The sequence below is a fragment of the Eucyclogobius newberryi genome, unplaced genomic scaffold (genome assembly GCF_026437365.1).
Source record: "Eucyclogobius newberryi isolate DKJ021-1_F unplaced genomic scaffold, fEucNew1.0.hap1 SCAF_181, whole genome shotgun sequence".
Classification (NCBI taxonomy): domain Eukaryota; kingdom Metazoa; phylum Chordata; class Actinopteri; order Gobiiformes; family Gobiidae; genus Eucyclogobius; species Eucyclogobius newberryi.
The window spans coordinates 73,919-89,974 of record NW_027315814.1 but is presented as its reverse complement, the minus strand read 5'-3'; the positions used below and the strand labels follow the sequence as shown (position 1 = coordinate 89,974).

At 41.0% G+C, this 16,056-nt stretch overlaps 1 protein-coding gene across 1 annotated transcript; it reads left to right on the top strand.

Annotated features, from left to right (window-relative positions):
• Window positions 1–447: 447 nt before the first annotated feature.
• gyg2 (glycogenin 2) lies at window positions 448–8,277 on the top strand. Its single transcript, XM_072451380.1, has 9 exons — window positions 448–564; window positions 1,034–1,172; window positions 3,142–3,316; window positions 4,373–4,535; window positions 4,889–5,015; window positions 5,472–5,667; window positions 5,731–5,790; window positions 7,588–7,785; window positions 8,061–8,277. Exons 1-9 carry the CDS (start codon window positions 558–560, stop codon window positions 8,178–8,180), a joined length of 1,185 nt encoding a protein of 394 aa, XP_072307481.1. The 5' UTR covers window positions 448–557; the 3' UTR covers window positions 8,181–8,277.
• The last annotated feature ends 7,779 nt before the right edge of the window (window positions 8,278–16,056 follow it).

Here is a 16,056-nt window from a genome sequence, read left to right as displayed (position 1 = left end):
TACAACTATTCCAATGCCTTTAAATACCAGAACAAAACTCTGCGTACCTTAATGTGTATTTATGAGTAGTGGAAGTTGCTTATTTACCCTCTATAGCCAAAATCTAACATGTTCAAAAAAGAAAAGATACCCGCTCTAAATATTGACTCTCCTTCTCTCATTTATTGTTGATATTGTACCGTAACTATTGCACGTAAGAGCTGAGGTACAGATACCATGTAAATAAACAAGCGTTCACCACGTCGCTCTGACAACCCCTGCATCTGAACGTCATGGAGCAGTGTTTTCATACCTGACTGGTCACTTGGTTCGTTGATATTGTGAAACTCTGGCTTTGATCCCTGGGTAAACGACCCTTGTCCACTCCCCCCTCTCTTTCTCTCTCTCTCCAGTCTAATGCAGGACCCTCCCTGCTTTAAATATTGTGCAGTTTGTCTGTTTGGTCCTCTCCGCTCTGGCAGACGAGACCCACTCAGCTGAATGAGGAGCCAGTAGCCAATCAAACGCACCAGCCGGGATTTTGGATTTCTTCAGTTCAGCCACACAAACAGACCACTATGTTAGGTAAGTTTGGGAAAAGGGCAATTACTGTTCACCGTCCGGCATATTTCCAACTTAACTGGCAACATTTACAGTACCGTATATGAAAACATAGTTGGAGTTGGGCAGTTGAAGGACATTTCCATTCATTCATTTGAATTTGGCATTAGTTTGTTGTCTGAGGTCTTATTCTGTGTGAAACTGCTCCTGTGGTTCAGACCTTTACAAACATGTTCTTAAGGGTCTGTGTTTGTGTCGCTCTACCTGGAATGTTCCACAGCAGGGCATTAAACCTATCTTTCTTCACGAAACAAGTAAGTGACAGCACCAGGGCAAGTTACAGGTCAAGATAGGTTTAATGCCAACCCATGGAAGCAATGCAATAATATCTCCATGGAAACATGCAAGTGTAGTACCCTCCACCAGAAAAGTTACACAGTGAAGCTTTGAGGAAAAGTGTTGTATTAGTTAATAAAATAATGTTTTCCATCAGTTCGTGAGGCCTTCGTCACCCTGGCAACCACAGACTCCTACAGTAAAGGAGCTGTGGTGGTGGCCAAAAGTTTAAGGCGGCACGGCACGACTCGCAGTATCATCGTCATGGTAACGCCCAATGTCTCCAACACAGCTAAGTAAGAAGTTAAAGCAAAGTTAATGTATAGTAAAATGTTATGACGTTATGAAATGTGGTTATGAAGTAAACATGTTATTAATTCATTACATTAGTAAATACATTTGTTAAACTAATCATTGGATTTTCATAGAGCTTTCATGACACTCGAAGGGCTTTAAGGGATTATTAATTCACTCCACATTCGGTGGTGGCAAGCTACTTCTGTAGCCACAGCTGCCCTGGGGCCGACTGACAGAAGTGAGGTTGCCAATGTGTGTCATCGGCCTCTCAAAGTACTTCCTGTCTTCCAGATTGGACCTTAACCAGTTTAGGGCAGTGCCAGTGATGCCCACCCAGTCCTCTAGTCTCTGTAAGAGGACCCCAGTGTTCAGGCGGATGTCATTTGTCACCTTGACAAGAGCAGTCTCAGTGCTGTGATGAGGTCTAAAACCTGACTGAAAAACATCAAATGAGTTGTTTATTAAGAGGAAATCTGTGAGCTGTTGGTAAACAAACTTTTCAAGGACTTTGCCCCAAAATGGCAGATTAGAGATGGGCCGGTAATGACTCAGTACTGCGGCATCAAGACTGCTCTTCTTTAGGAGAGGCTTTATGACCGCAGTTTTCAAAGACATTGGGAATGTTCCAGATGCTCCTGCTCCACCTCCTGCTCCTGCTCCAGCTCCTGCTCCTGCTCCTGCTCCTGCTCCACCTCCACCTCCACCTCCACCTCCTGCTCCTGCTCCTGCTCCTGCTCCTGCTCCTGCTCCAGCTCCAGCTCCTGCTCCTGCTCCAGCTCCAGCTCCAGCTCCAGCTCCAGCTCCAGCTCCTGCTCCTGCTCCAGCTCCTGCTCTAGCTCCTGCTCCAGCTCCAGCTCCAGCTTCTGCTCCTGCTCCACCTCCTGCTCCAGCTCCTGCTCCAGCTCCAGCTCCTGCTCCTGCTCCTGCTCCAGCTCCTACTCCTGCTCCACCTCCTGCTCCACCTCCTGCTCCTGCTCCAGCTCCAGCTCCTACTCCTACTCCACCTCCTGCTCCTGCTCCAACTCCTGCTCCTGCTCCTGCTCCTGCTCCTGCTCCTGCTCCAACTCCTGCTCCAGCTCCTGCTCTAGCTCCTGCTCCAGCTCCAGCTCCAGCTTCTGCTCCTGCTCCACCTCCTGCTCCAGCTCCTGCTCCAGCTCCAGCTCCTGCTCCTGCTCCTGCTCCAGCTCCTACTCCTGCTCCACCTCCTGCTCCACCTCCTGCTCCTGCTCCAGCTCCAGCTCCTACTCCTACTCCACCTCCTGCTCCTGCTCCAACTCCTGCTCCTGCTCCTGCTCCTGCTCCTGCTCCTGCTCCAACTCCTGCTCCTGCTCCTGCTCCTGCTCCAGCTCCAGCTCCTGCTCCAACTCCTGCTCCAGCTCCTGCTCCTGCTCCAGCTCCAGCTCCAGCTCCTGCTCCTGCTCCTGCTCCTGTTCTAGCTCCAGCTCCAGCTCCTGCTCCACCTCCTGCTCCTGCTCCTGCTCCTGCTCCTGCTCCTGCTCCAGCTCCAGCTCCAGCTCCTGCTCCACCTCCTGCTCCTGCTCCTGCTCCTGCTCCTGCTCCTGCTCCAGCTCCAGCTCCAGCTCCTGCTCCACCTCCTGCTCCTGCTCCAGCTCCACCTCCTGCTCCTGCTCCAGCTCCTGCTCCATGAACCAGTGCAGCCTCTGCAGCTCAGTGACACTGGAACTCTGGAGGAGAAGGAGCTGAACATGAGCCATGAGCTGAACACAAACTGAGAACAACTTCTATACTGATCAAGTTACTGGCGACCCAGTTGTGATTATAGTTCCCTTTTTAAGCTACATATGGTTACTTAAGTTTTTTATGTTTTAATTAAATTGATGTTCTTAAATGAACTAAACTTAATATTGATATTGATATAATATAATATAAATGCCACAATGATTGATATTTAATGAATGTAAGAGAGTTATGAGATATCATCCAGGCCTAATTGAATGTTCTTATCAGATCTGCCCTGTCAGAGGTGTTCGATGAGGTGATTATAGTGGACCTCTTGGACAGTGAGGACTACCTGCGCCTCTCTCTGCTGGGACGCCCTGAGCTCGGAGTCACCTTCACCAAGATCCACTGCTGGACCCTGGTGCAGTTCAGCAAATGTGTATTCCTTGATGCAGACACTCTCGTAAGTACAGGCAGAAAAAACAACAACAACAACAACAACAACAACAACAACAACAACAACAACAACAACAACATTATATATATCAAAATATGTACAGGAGTCATTATCCAACAATGTTGAACAATTTTGGATTTAAATTCACAGGCCACATTTTAAACACGTTCAGTAGAGTCGACATGTAACATAATATATACTATATATTAACATATAACTGACTTGCTAAATTAGACACTGAAAAGTGGACCAAATACAGAAAATGTACCTATAGGAAAATTTGTGTTTTTTGTCACATATTGAGTGATGTCCCAGACAGAAGGGACAGAAGAAGTACTTTGGAGTCTGGCATGTGTGCATTTACAAGGACACACAGAGACACATGTCGTTCCTATGGAACACAGTGTTTGATGAGGGTAAATATGGCGTGTAAATAGACGCACGTTTAAAGGCTGAAGTCTAAACTATAGGAGCCCAGTACACAGGCACGTACAGGGGCTCAGGGTCATGGTAAACAGGACAAATGTTAGAAGTATATGGACTGACACACATTTCCTGATTTTTCCAGAAAAAAAATCTGCAAACATATGACACAATTTTATTGATTATTTTTCAAATAAATCACAAAATGATTGACTTGATTTCAATGATTTTTATTACAGCTCTGTCATGTTGGGGAGAGCTTTGAGTTTATGTGTCAGGAGAACCATTCCAGAGCTATATTCAATTTGTTGGTGATTACTCAATTATCAATCTGATTAATCTGGCAACCCAAATGGCACCAAGGTAGTCATAATTATCAATGAGATGTCACAACATCAAATGTCAATGACTATTGAAGCACCACGATTTTACTATAATTGTCTCTATTCCTCAAGTGTTCATGAAATAAAACGTTCTATTTTGATACTGGAAAGACAATATGTCATAGATAGACAGATAAATATTACTTTGAATACAGGCTTAATTATGTGCAGTATTCAATCAATCAGTTAAGCAACCAAGCATCTTTCTAATTCACATCTGTCCTCCATTGTCCCTCCCTCTGTGTCTCTTGAGCAGGTGGTGAGTAACGTGGATGACCTGTTTGACAGAGAGGAGCTGTCCGCGGCCCCGGACCCCGGCTGGCCCGACTGCTTCAACTCTGGGGTCTTTGTGTTCAGACCCTCCCTCCAGACACACACGCTGCTGGTGCAACACGCCAACCAGCAGGGCAGCTTCGATGGTAACGCCTGCCAATCCCATGTTTGTTTCCCATTTATCCACCCAAAGCTGTATTTACGCAGAGTGATTCATGCACGTTTGAGTCGTCTTTCCTCTTTTACAGACGACTCCTCTGCTCCATCTGACTTTCTCCTCAACATTCTCGGCTCTCACACCATCTAACATCATGTCCTCTCTCTCTTCGACCATAAATCTTCTCTTTGCTCTTTCTCTAAGCCTCCAGGTCTTATCATAGCCTTCTTCTACACACTGTATATTCACTGTTCCTCTTCTGTGCCGTATATTCACCCGTACTCCTCCGCTCATGTCCACATTCTCTGATCTCTTACAAATAAAGCTTTCTCTCATTTCCAGGAGGCGACCAGGGCTTGTTGAACTCCTTTTTCAGCTCTTGGCCGGTCACAGATTTGTCCAAACACCTTCCGTTTGTGTACAACCTGAGCGCAAGCACCGTCTACAGCTACCTCCCAGCGTTCAAACAGTTACGACAAACATTTACTCTTTTTTTAAGTTAAGCAAAGTCAATACAAATATTGGGCAAAAGTCCAGAATTATTGGATATTTCAGCATGTGTACAGTAGAGAAGGCCAAAGTTCACAACAGGTCAAAAGTAAAAGTTTACAAAAGTACAACTAATGTGAAATTGACCATTTGAAAAGGGATGTGGTAAAGTACTAAGTTAGTTTGTTACAATAAGGGATTTAGCTTGATCTTACATTACTTTTTACACTTAAGGTTTTCATCAATAGACATGAACCATTATCCAAATGTTGCATTATTAACAGAAGACAAATCAACTTGAAAAAGTTAGACTAAAAGGTTCATTACTTTGATGTATTATTTAGCTTTATGGTATTACATATTTTCTCCCTTTTATACCATAATTATTCATGGTTTAATTTCTGTATTGACTCACCACTTGGTTGTTTTGGTGCAGATTTGGCCACAACGCTAAAATCGTGCACTTCTTGGGCTCATCCAAACCCTGGAACAGCAGCGCGGACACCAGCTCTAGGACCATGGGGAGATACGTGGACATGTGGTGGACAGAGTACCATAGTCAGACCTCCTCTGCATCCTCCTCCTCTGCATCCTCTCTTGGACCCTCCTCCTCTTCACATGAGAAACAGGACCTCCCCTTCCTGTCCTACGCCAAGAAGACGGTGAAAAAGGCGGAGACAACTGTGAAACAAGACCTCCCCTTTCTGTCCTACGCCAAGAAGATGGTGAAAAAGGCGGAGACACCTGTGATACAAGTAAGAATGTGCATTATTTAGTAGCTCGAAACAAAATAGTGGCATTGTTACATCAAAATATATATTTTCTACATTTTCATGAATAATACACTATTTATACATATTCTGTGTTTAGAAGTATTTAGTCTGCTAATTTTGACCTTTAACAGACTAAAATGCCTATTAAAAATTCTAATTTACAAAACAAATTTGTTTGACAACTCGGCAACTGAAATTATCAGTTCTGGTCCTCTTTAAGTTAAGTCACACGGGAGGAGCTCGGAGTAGAGCCGCTGCTCCTCCACGTGGAGAGGAGCCAGCTGAGGTGGCTCGGGCATCTGTTCTGGATGCCTCCTGGGCGCCTCCCTGGGGAGGTGTTCCGGGCATGTCCTACCAGGAAAAGGCCCAGGGGAAGACCCAGGACACGCTGGAGAGACTATGTCTCTCGGCTGGCCTGGAAACGCCTCGGGATGCCCCCGGAGGAGTTGGAGGAAGTGTCTGGGGAGGGGGAAGTCTGAGAGTCCCTGCTTGGACTGCTGCCCCCGCGACCCGGCCCCGGATACGCAAAAAAAGATGGATGGACAATAGTCCATCCATCTTTTTTTGCGAAAGTTATTGATAGATAGATATATCTATCAATAACTTTCTGTCATGTGTGTGTTTCAGCTCTTTTTTGTGAGAGAAAATACTTATTATTAATAAACAGCATGCAGTGGTTAGATTTTGTCACAAAATTACGGTATTTTTTTTATGTGAGATCCTGTTTTCATTACTTTAGACGACTCCCATTCAGTCCAAGTCACCAGAGACCCTCATCATGCCACCAATTCATTAGTCCTTTAATTACAGACTAAATTATGAGTGCCATTTTGTGTATAAAGTGTTACAGTGCTGATTATAAATGATCTGGAGAGGGCTTGTTCATCTTGAGTGCCTCTGCTGTAGAATTATGCGGCTTTTATCTGGGTCAGTTGTTAATTAATTTGGACGCTGTGAGTGAATGGGAGGGAGAGGCAGGGCTTTTCATGTTAGACAAAGACAGTGACGAGGCGATATTTAAAGCTGACGATAATTTGGTTTTGTGTCAGACTGAAAAGGCATCGAAGGACAACAGAGAGACACGCTGTTCTAACGGGACGTGCTTATTCACAATGAGATCAGACAATATAGAGCGCCGCAACATGAAATGCAAAAATTTGTACTTGTGCTGTAAAAAATATTTGAAATGTTCAGGCTGAATTGACGGTGCCCTGTGTGTGCATAACTTTTCTGCTTGTCTCCATGGAGATTAAATGTTCCGCTGTGTGGCATTAAAGCCACTAAAGCCATTATTCACTGCAACAAGTTTATGAGCATGTTTCAAAACAGGCTTTTGGGCGTCGTCTAAAACAACTAGCGTGCTAAGAGCTGGTTAACGGATTTGCAGACGGTAACAACACTTTATAATTAGATGCAGACAGCACACACAGCTGTCTCATTTTTACCGTAAGCTGCTTTTACAATAGACACATTTTGCTTTATTACATGAAAGCGTCATATTGCACCTTCAAGGTAAATGTAGGTAAATGTTTCCCCTCCATTTGACACGTAAACAATGTCTCTAAACCAGGAGTAGTGGACCAGATCTGAGCCAGGATCCTGATCAGGATCTCACAGGAAGACTTGTGTGCGCGTATGCCAATACAAACAATACGTTTTTAAAAAATGAGTAAAACCAAGTAAACCTGTAGTTTTGACCTTGGCAAACAAGATCTGAAATACACTGGATTACACTTGTTATGAATTAGAACTGTGTATAAATTAGCATTGTGATTGCAGACCCCACAGGTCAAAGACTTGAAGGAGAAAGAGAAGGAGGAATCTGTGCTCAGTGAAGAAGATAAAGACCTGGAAGCAGTGGAGGAGGAAGAAGTCGACGCCGATCTGGAAGGGGAAGATGAGATGGCCATATTGGATGAAGAGCAAGAGGAAGAGGAGATGCCCAGCAGTGAAGGAGAGGAGGACGAGACCCTAGCTGTAAGGAAAACATTCATTAATCAACTCTCTTCAGCGATATACAATATCCAAATCCAATACCTCTCTAGTCAGTCATTTTGTTATTCATCAATGTGGTAATGCAATGGAAACTTGTTAAGTACGGTTGATTAATATTCCTTTAAAAACATGTTTTTGACCTGCTCATATTGAGTTAAACACTACTGGGATATAGAAGAATGGGAGCGCATCTTGAAAACAGAATAAGCTCCTCACTTTGGGTTGACTTTACATTCATTGTTGTTTTATACGGTCAGAGCCCTGCAGAGCTGGACGACGAGGAGCACCGGCGGCTGTGGGAGACCGGACAGGCCGATTACATGGGACGAGATGCGTTTGAAAACATTCAGAAGATGCTCGACCGTTTCCTGGGATGAACCTCCTCTGCTCAGTCCGTGTCAATGGGATTTTAGGCTTTTAAATTATGTATCATGCTTGTATTAAAGGTGCAATATTAAACTTTTCTGGTGGAGGATCCCCAACGGCTTGTTTCCATGGAGATTATTATTGCTTATAATAGCTTTGCCCATAACGTTCCACAGTGTTAACGTTATCTGTCACCATAGAGACAAGCACATGGCACCAGCATGCCAAGTTACAATCAATATACATACAATCATACAATCAAATCAATCCTAGAGAAATATGTTTAATGCCATACTTTTGAACATTCCAGGAAAACCAAGAACATTTTATTTTTTATTCAACAACATATAAACAGACACAGTGAAAGGAGAAAAGAAGACCAGAGATAAAAACAATATAGAATAAAAACATCTAATAGATATCCAGCAAATAATACAAACAAAAAAGAGAAAATCAAAGCACATGAAACCCAAAGAAAACGTCCCATTTGGTACAAAATCTGTCAAATTTGTTTTATTTTTTTTAATTTTAAAGTCCAAATATACTGTAATTTTTTCTATACTACAAATGTCCAGTATAATGTTCTTGATCCTTGATCGTGGGTGCATTTTGTGCCAGGAGGTTGTACCAGAAATAACTGCGATAACAGAGTTCTGAAATCCATTGGGCTGGTGATGTCATAAATTAAGGCGTAAGGCTTTGTTGATCTCAGTCCAATATTAGAGAACAACAGGACAATCCCAAAACACATGATGGTGGTTTGCCTCCTGCTGCCACAGCCTCTCCAACAGTCTGCATTTCCCTGTGAGTAATGAGCACTTTGACATGGAGTTATAAAGAAACAAGTCACACTTTTCCAACAGAATTCCCTCCAAACATGTGATCCTCCAATGAGATGTACATATACTTCCCCATTCTTCATCAGCCAGAACAAAGTGATCCTCTCTTTCCCATTTACCCTTTATGTAATCACTGAGTGGCTGCCCAGGTTGTTAATACATTTGTATAATTTAGATATTAATCCCTTTGAAAGTTCAGATTAATAAACTTTAATGAATTTTAGTCAAAAGGCCATAATGACTATCATCATTTTAAATTTCTTGGTTATAATAACTACTTATTTGTAAATTCCTATATCCTATATATTGTTTATCCAAGCCAATCAAAGTTCTTCAAATGATTCTCTTTTACAATTTGGTAAAAGACCTTTATATATTTTGTTTAAATCTTGAGTCTGTGCTGTTAGGTGTGACATTTTGTTGTAGGAACAGATTTCACCAAAGTGTTCTCCATCTACCCCAAAATCTCTGAATATCACAGCTAAATATCTAAGAGATTCCATTTAAACTAGTAGGTCTTTCTAAAGGTCATCAATGAGATGATTTCATTTTTTTGTACATTCATTTTGTATCCGGACATTGGACCAATTTTTGATAGAAAATGCATCATATTAGGTAAGGAAATGTCTGGTTTTGTCAAATATAATAGAACATCAGGCAATTTTATGTTCCGTCCTATAAACTGTAACACCATGAATTACTTTTGATTGTCTAATAAATTGGGCCAATGGTTCCAAATACAAAGCAAACAGGAAGGGAGACACAGCACAGCCCTGCCTGACCCCCCTTTCCAGAGTCAGTGACCTATCAGATGAACATTGATTTTAATTCTTGATGTTGGACCATCGTAAAGAGCTTCAACATTTAAATTAATTAATTAAATTGTCGATTTGAAATTTGTTTAGCACTTTACTTAGATAAGATAAGATAATCCTTTATTGTCCACACATGGGGAAATTTCGTTGTTACAACGCAGTAGATACTGAGGAAAAGGACAGATAACTTATAGGAAGTTTAAAAAACACTCTTAATAGAAGAACTCTTATAAACAAAACAAAAAACTCTTATTAACAAAACTCCTCTCATATCTTAATAGGGAATGGAGGAAAGAAAATTAAAATAAAATGAAAATATAAAGATAATGATAAAGATAAAAATAAAATAATAATAATAAAATAGAGTAAAGTAACAAAAAAAAAAAAAAAAAATAGCTAGCATAAGACTAAATAATACTAATACTACTAAGTAAGTAAACAAAACACTCTGCAAACATCTGTTGTATGCACATGAATATGGCCTTAATTGCTTGTGAGTACGGCAGTAATTGTTGTTGTAGAGTCTGACAGCAGCAGAAGGAAAGATCTGTGAAACCTTTCCTTCACACATCGAGGGTGGATCAGTCACTGAAGCTGCTCTCCAGAGCGGACAGAGTGTCCTGCAGGGGGTGAGACTCATGGTCCAGCATAGATGTGAATCTAGCCAGGACCCTCCTGTCCCCCACCTCCTGCACCGAGTCCAGAGCACAGCCCAGGACGGAGCTGGACTTCTTAATTTGGCGACCAAACAGAATCAAAAGCCTTCTTAGCGTCTAAACTAATTATTACGGCTTTGTTTTGTTGTTTTTTTATATTATTCATTACATGTAAGCATTACTTATGTTGTCTTGTGTTTGCCGGTTGTTAATGAATCCTGTTTGATCATTGTGGCTCAAGTTGGGGAGTATTTGTTTCATTCTTTTAAACATAATTGAGGTGTGTATATGATAGCTCACATTCAGAATAGAAGTGGGTCTATATGAGGCACAATCTAACCGGTCCTTCCCTTCTTTTGGCATCAGGGATACTAGGAGGGCCTGAGTTTTCCTAAATGCCCAGTTAAAAGTTGCCCAAACAAAAAAAGTAAGAGTATCTTTTAAAGCTAACCCTTCCTTAAACAAAAAGGTCATCAAGCAAGCTGGCTTTGAACCGCCACAGTGTGTTTTTTCTTTCTTCCAAATGTAATCTGACAATATTCTCTCCCCCTTCCGATGCAGAGAAGTTGCGAGAATCCCCATCTGGGCCGGTGGGGCCCTGAGTCTCCAGCGGGGCCCTGAGTCTCCAGCGGGGCCCTGCGTCTCCAGCGGGGCCCTGCGTCTCCAGCGGGGCCCTGCGTCTCCAGCGGGGCCCTGCGTCTCCAGCAGGGATGGATTGCGGTTCTCTGTTTTGGGTTTGCTTGCCATGTGAGCCTTGTTAGCTTCGTTAGCTTGTGATGCAGGCTGTTTTCCAATGGGACCGTGGGCCGTCAGCTTTGTTTGTTTTGGTCCCGTAGTGTTACCAGACGTGTGTCTTCTTTGTTGCTGCAGCGGTGAGAGATGCGTCTACTCAAAGATAGATACTTTTACTATTGTCTTTAACTATACTTACAAAATGTATTACTTCTTCCTCTAGAGAGAGTCAGTTTATTAAGAATGATTCAGGCAATGCCAAAGTGTTTGTACATGAAGGCAAATTAAGATGTATTTATTATAAAGTTGATATAGTACAATATTTGGTCAAATATGAAGAAAAACTACAGTTCCTCAAAAGTCTGGTCTCTTTCTCTCACTTGTGATTTGTTTGGTGATGTTTTGTTAAATAGTGGAAGATACAGCGTGCACATTTTAAAATACTACCAATCATTTGTATTTTTAATTCCATTTCATACATAGTTAAAATGTATGAATTAAACATCACAAAATAGTATCAAATAAAGACATAACATAATATGCACAATATTAAAATCCTCCAGGTATGGAAGCCCTGAACAAGCCAAGCCAGATCTGGAGATGGGTCCCTGGGCAGAGAAGGATGGGTCAAATGCAGAGGAACTAATTTCCCTCGGGACACAACAAATATAATCTAGTAATATAACTCCACAAAGTCTATCTTTAATGACCATGGTAAGATTTGACCACATAAAGAAGATTAAAAGTAGGTAATTAATTTGTTTACGAGAAGTCTTACCCAATGTCTCCATTAGAGGGCACTGTTGCTCTTTGCTCAATAATGGGGTGTTTTCACAGCAGTGCAGGGAAAACATAGGACAGTGAAACACATTTATTGTTTTCAGCTTTCCACACAGAGAAACACTTATGAAACTACTTTACATTTTCAAAAACCACCAATTGTATTATCGTAAATGACATTGGCATATTAGAGAGAAAAATGTAGAGGTTAAATGTCATCTATTGGCAAAGGGAAATTATTACGTACCACCTATACATGTTTTCAGTTAGTTCAGCCTTGCAAATAAATAATGAAATAAGATAATATATGTTAGATAAAAATAATAATGATAATACACATAACAAAAAAAATACTATCTATATATACTATACTATACTATACTGTACTATACTAAAAGACTAAAAGATGGAAGATGGATTTTGTGTACATTTTCTATAGATAATTACTTACATTTAATTTAATTCACTAAATATTTGCAGTCTAAAGTGCCTTCAGAATAGTTAGTCTGGAACACGTTGCAATGTTAACCTCAACATTCAAGGTTTATTTCTTCTTTAATTTTAACAACTCTAGCCTCTTTTTTTTTTTTAAGATTTTTTTGGCCTGAAGGCTTTATTAGACAGGAAAGGACAGTGGAATGGGGATGAAAGAGAAGGGAGGACATGCAGTAAACTGTCACAGTCATTGTACATTGCAGCCGGCAGCACTTGAGCCTGGCATACATGAGCTGTGCCATTACCACTCAAGCACCAGGCAACAACTCTAGTATAAAATGCTCTTAATTATGTTATACTTCCCCTCAACCCATATTGTTTATACAAAGTCAATATTCCTTTAAAACTTTTAAAACGTTTAACTTTCTTATCGGTTCAATTTGACGTCACAATGTTGCAGCTATGCTCAGCCTGAAGGGTCAAATTCAGGGTCAAATTTATTTTATCTTTTGCATTATCGATTAGTGTTTATTTGCAATTGAACAAGTGACTTTATCAGTGTCAGCAGCTGGGAAAAGGCAGACTATTATCATCTATTATAATGTGAAAGTCATTAGAAAAAGTATTGTTGACATTTAGGACAAACTTTATAAGATGAACTTATAACGTTCAACTCGATTATATTAAAAGTAGCAAAGAACTCAAAGACCTAAGGATCTAGTGTGTTGGGGAGGTGTTTTATCTGTTTTATCTTTAAGCAAGGCTGCCAACATTCATTTTAAATATAAGCATACAACTAAGTATCAGTAAGAAATACACATTCAGTAGTACTTTTTAATGATACACAGATGTTGCAGAGTGGGCATCTTCTGCAGACCTGACCCTCCATCTCAATAATGACTCACGCTTCAGTGGAAAAGGACGTGTTTGTGAGGGCGCTTTAAAGACGAGTAACTTCAACCTTATTTTGTTCACCAATAAAAGCCTGATGTTGATTTTGAAGGATAAACTCTGATTAGACATTTAAATGGATGCATGGCGTTGAAGTACTTTGTTCTGATTTCAAAGACGAGTTAAAGTTAGTATATAAATATCCTAAAGCGCAGTATTACGTCATGACAGTGATCAGAGAAGACAGAACAGCTGGACTCAACGTGTGGACTCGTCTACTTTGACTTTGAGCAAAATAAACTCAAAACTAGCCAAGAAAGTAGGCCTATGAAATAACAAATTGAAATGTTTTAAAACCTATAAGATCTGGTTTTCTATTTCATGTTGAACATTTAAACAGAAAGGCAAAGTTATATTCTTTTGAAAATGCACAACTGAAATAGTTGAAACTGTTAGATGCAAAATGCAACATTTCTGATTCAATCATTCAATCCAATTTATTATTGCAATGCCTGAAATCACAACAGCAGTGAAAAACAGTTTAAACAATGTTCATAGGAAATTAGCAAATGTCCCAACATCCCCTGTCCTCAGACCCTTCTCAGTAAGGAAAAACTACCAAACCAAAACAGTAGAAACCTTGAGGAGTTCCACAGTGAAGGAGAGATCTGAATCCCACGGACGGGAAGGTGGACGCAGATCGACTGTGGAGCCGGGACCACTCAGAGACAGAGCTGATCATCTAGAGTAGATACCGTTTCTTCAGCCACCTGCTTGTTTTCATGGAGAGTTTTTTTCCTGGAATGTCCCATAGTATGGCATTAAAAGGTGTCATAATGATTTATAGTGCATGTCCATGTCGCCTCCCTGTATGATTATGATGTATCCCCCCATCATTCCTCCTCCGTGTAAACTGAACCAGGAGCGTGTACTGCTTAGTGTGGTGAGAATCCGCCTGTGCTTGTACACACGGACTCTTGTTGACTAAAGACGTGTTTGGTCGACTTAAGTCATGCTCTATTGACCGATTAGTCGACTAAAAGGGGGAGTGGCAAAATAAATGAAAATGATGAAGTATCTACATGTATCTACCCCAAAACTGCACTCAAAATACTACAACCGCACAGTTCATGCAAAAACAACCCTTTTTACAGAAAGGTTGTACTTGTAGTATGTTAGATGCTATTTGATTAAACTCATTACTCGAAAGTCACTCAGTATCTTCCATTTCTTTTGATAATTTTGCCATTAAGTTGCTTTTGTTGTTGTTTCCTGTTGGCTTTATTAGACAGGAGAGGAAATTGTTGGAGTCAGGAATCGAACACTGCAGCCGGCTGGCATATGTGTGCTATGACTTAACCACTCCACCACCGGGCTGCACTAAGTGGCAGATGTAGGTGTTGGAAAGAAGACACAGAGACAGAAGTGACTGCAGCAATGAGTTCTCAAACTGAAGGCGCTGAAGAACCTCCTCGTACGTTTGCAGTTCCGGAAGCACTGGAGGGAAAAAAGCCTTCTTATTTAGCATCTATTTTAGTATAATGCCACTCTGCTATTCTCAGTGAATCAACAATAGTGAATCATTCAACAAAAGAGGCACTTGAGTCAAATTTGTGACCACACTGTTCCTATTAAAGGCTGTTTTTTTGTTGTTGTTTTTTTAGAATAAAGTTGTATTGTGTTTAGTATTTTGTGTGGCCTTAAAAAGAAACCTAATTTCTGTTCAGTTTGCAGTCAATTTCACAAAAAGGTTATAGGGAAGGCAAAGGGGTGGATGTAGCATCCTGCTTGACCAGTTTAGGAAACAATGAATCAGATTTATTTGGGGAAAGAAGGTCATCTGATGAAATTTCTGTGTAACAATAACATTAAGCTTTTTTCCCCTAAACTAGTTGTATAATATTAGTATCCAGCGAGTCAAGTGTCTCCTCGTGGTTTGAACCTGCAGTCGACCCCACCACACCAGGCAGCACAGCCTCCTGAACCTCACAGGTCCTTATGGAGGCCCAGCACCATAGAGCACACGCCGGGGCACACGCGTGAGTAATACTGGTACAGAACAACATATAACATATGTAGAGTGTGATAATATGTGTATGAGCACACATTTTATTCACTAAAATGAGAATTATGTATGTAGATTTTCCTCAATATTCCAGAGTGTCCCTTTAAACTCTTCAAAGACAAGCAGGTGCCACCAGGCTAAGTTACGGGCCAGATCGGTGGAGAGGCGATCCCGTCACAGTATCAATGCATGTTTTAAAGATGTTTGAAGCAATAAAATACCTGTAATTGAAGAATTTGAAGATAGATCAGTTTAATGCCATACTGTGAAACATTCCAGGCAAAGGAAAAAAATGTCTCTGAATGACATCATTTATAGGTGCACTATGTGACTTGTGTAATGGCATGTTCCACAGTACTGCATTAAATTGATCCTCTTGCAATCGTTAAATCACTACACATTTGACCTGTAAGTTCGTGTTGTAGCATCACATTGTAGCAGTAACATCAACCCATATACAAGAGCAGAACAATTCCTCCAGAAAAGTTACATAGTGCACTTTAACTTTTATTTAATTTAAAAAGCCCCCAAGATTCTAACGAAAAGTGGCCAACAACTCAAAAAAGGAAGCATCTGTAAAATCTTCCAGCGAAGGGAGTCCTGACCAAGTGGAGCTAAAGATCTGGAGATGAACAGGACACTGAAGGATGGTCCAATGCAAATCTGACACATTT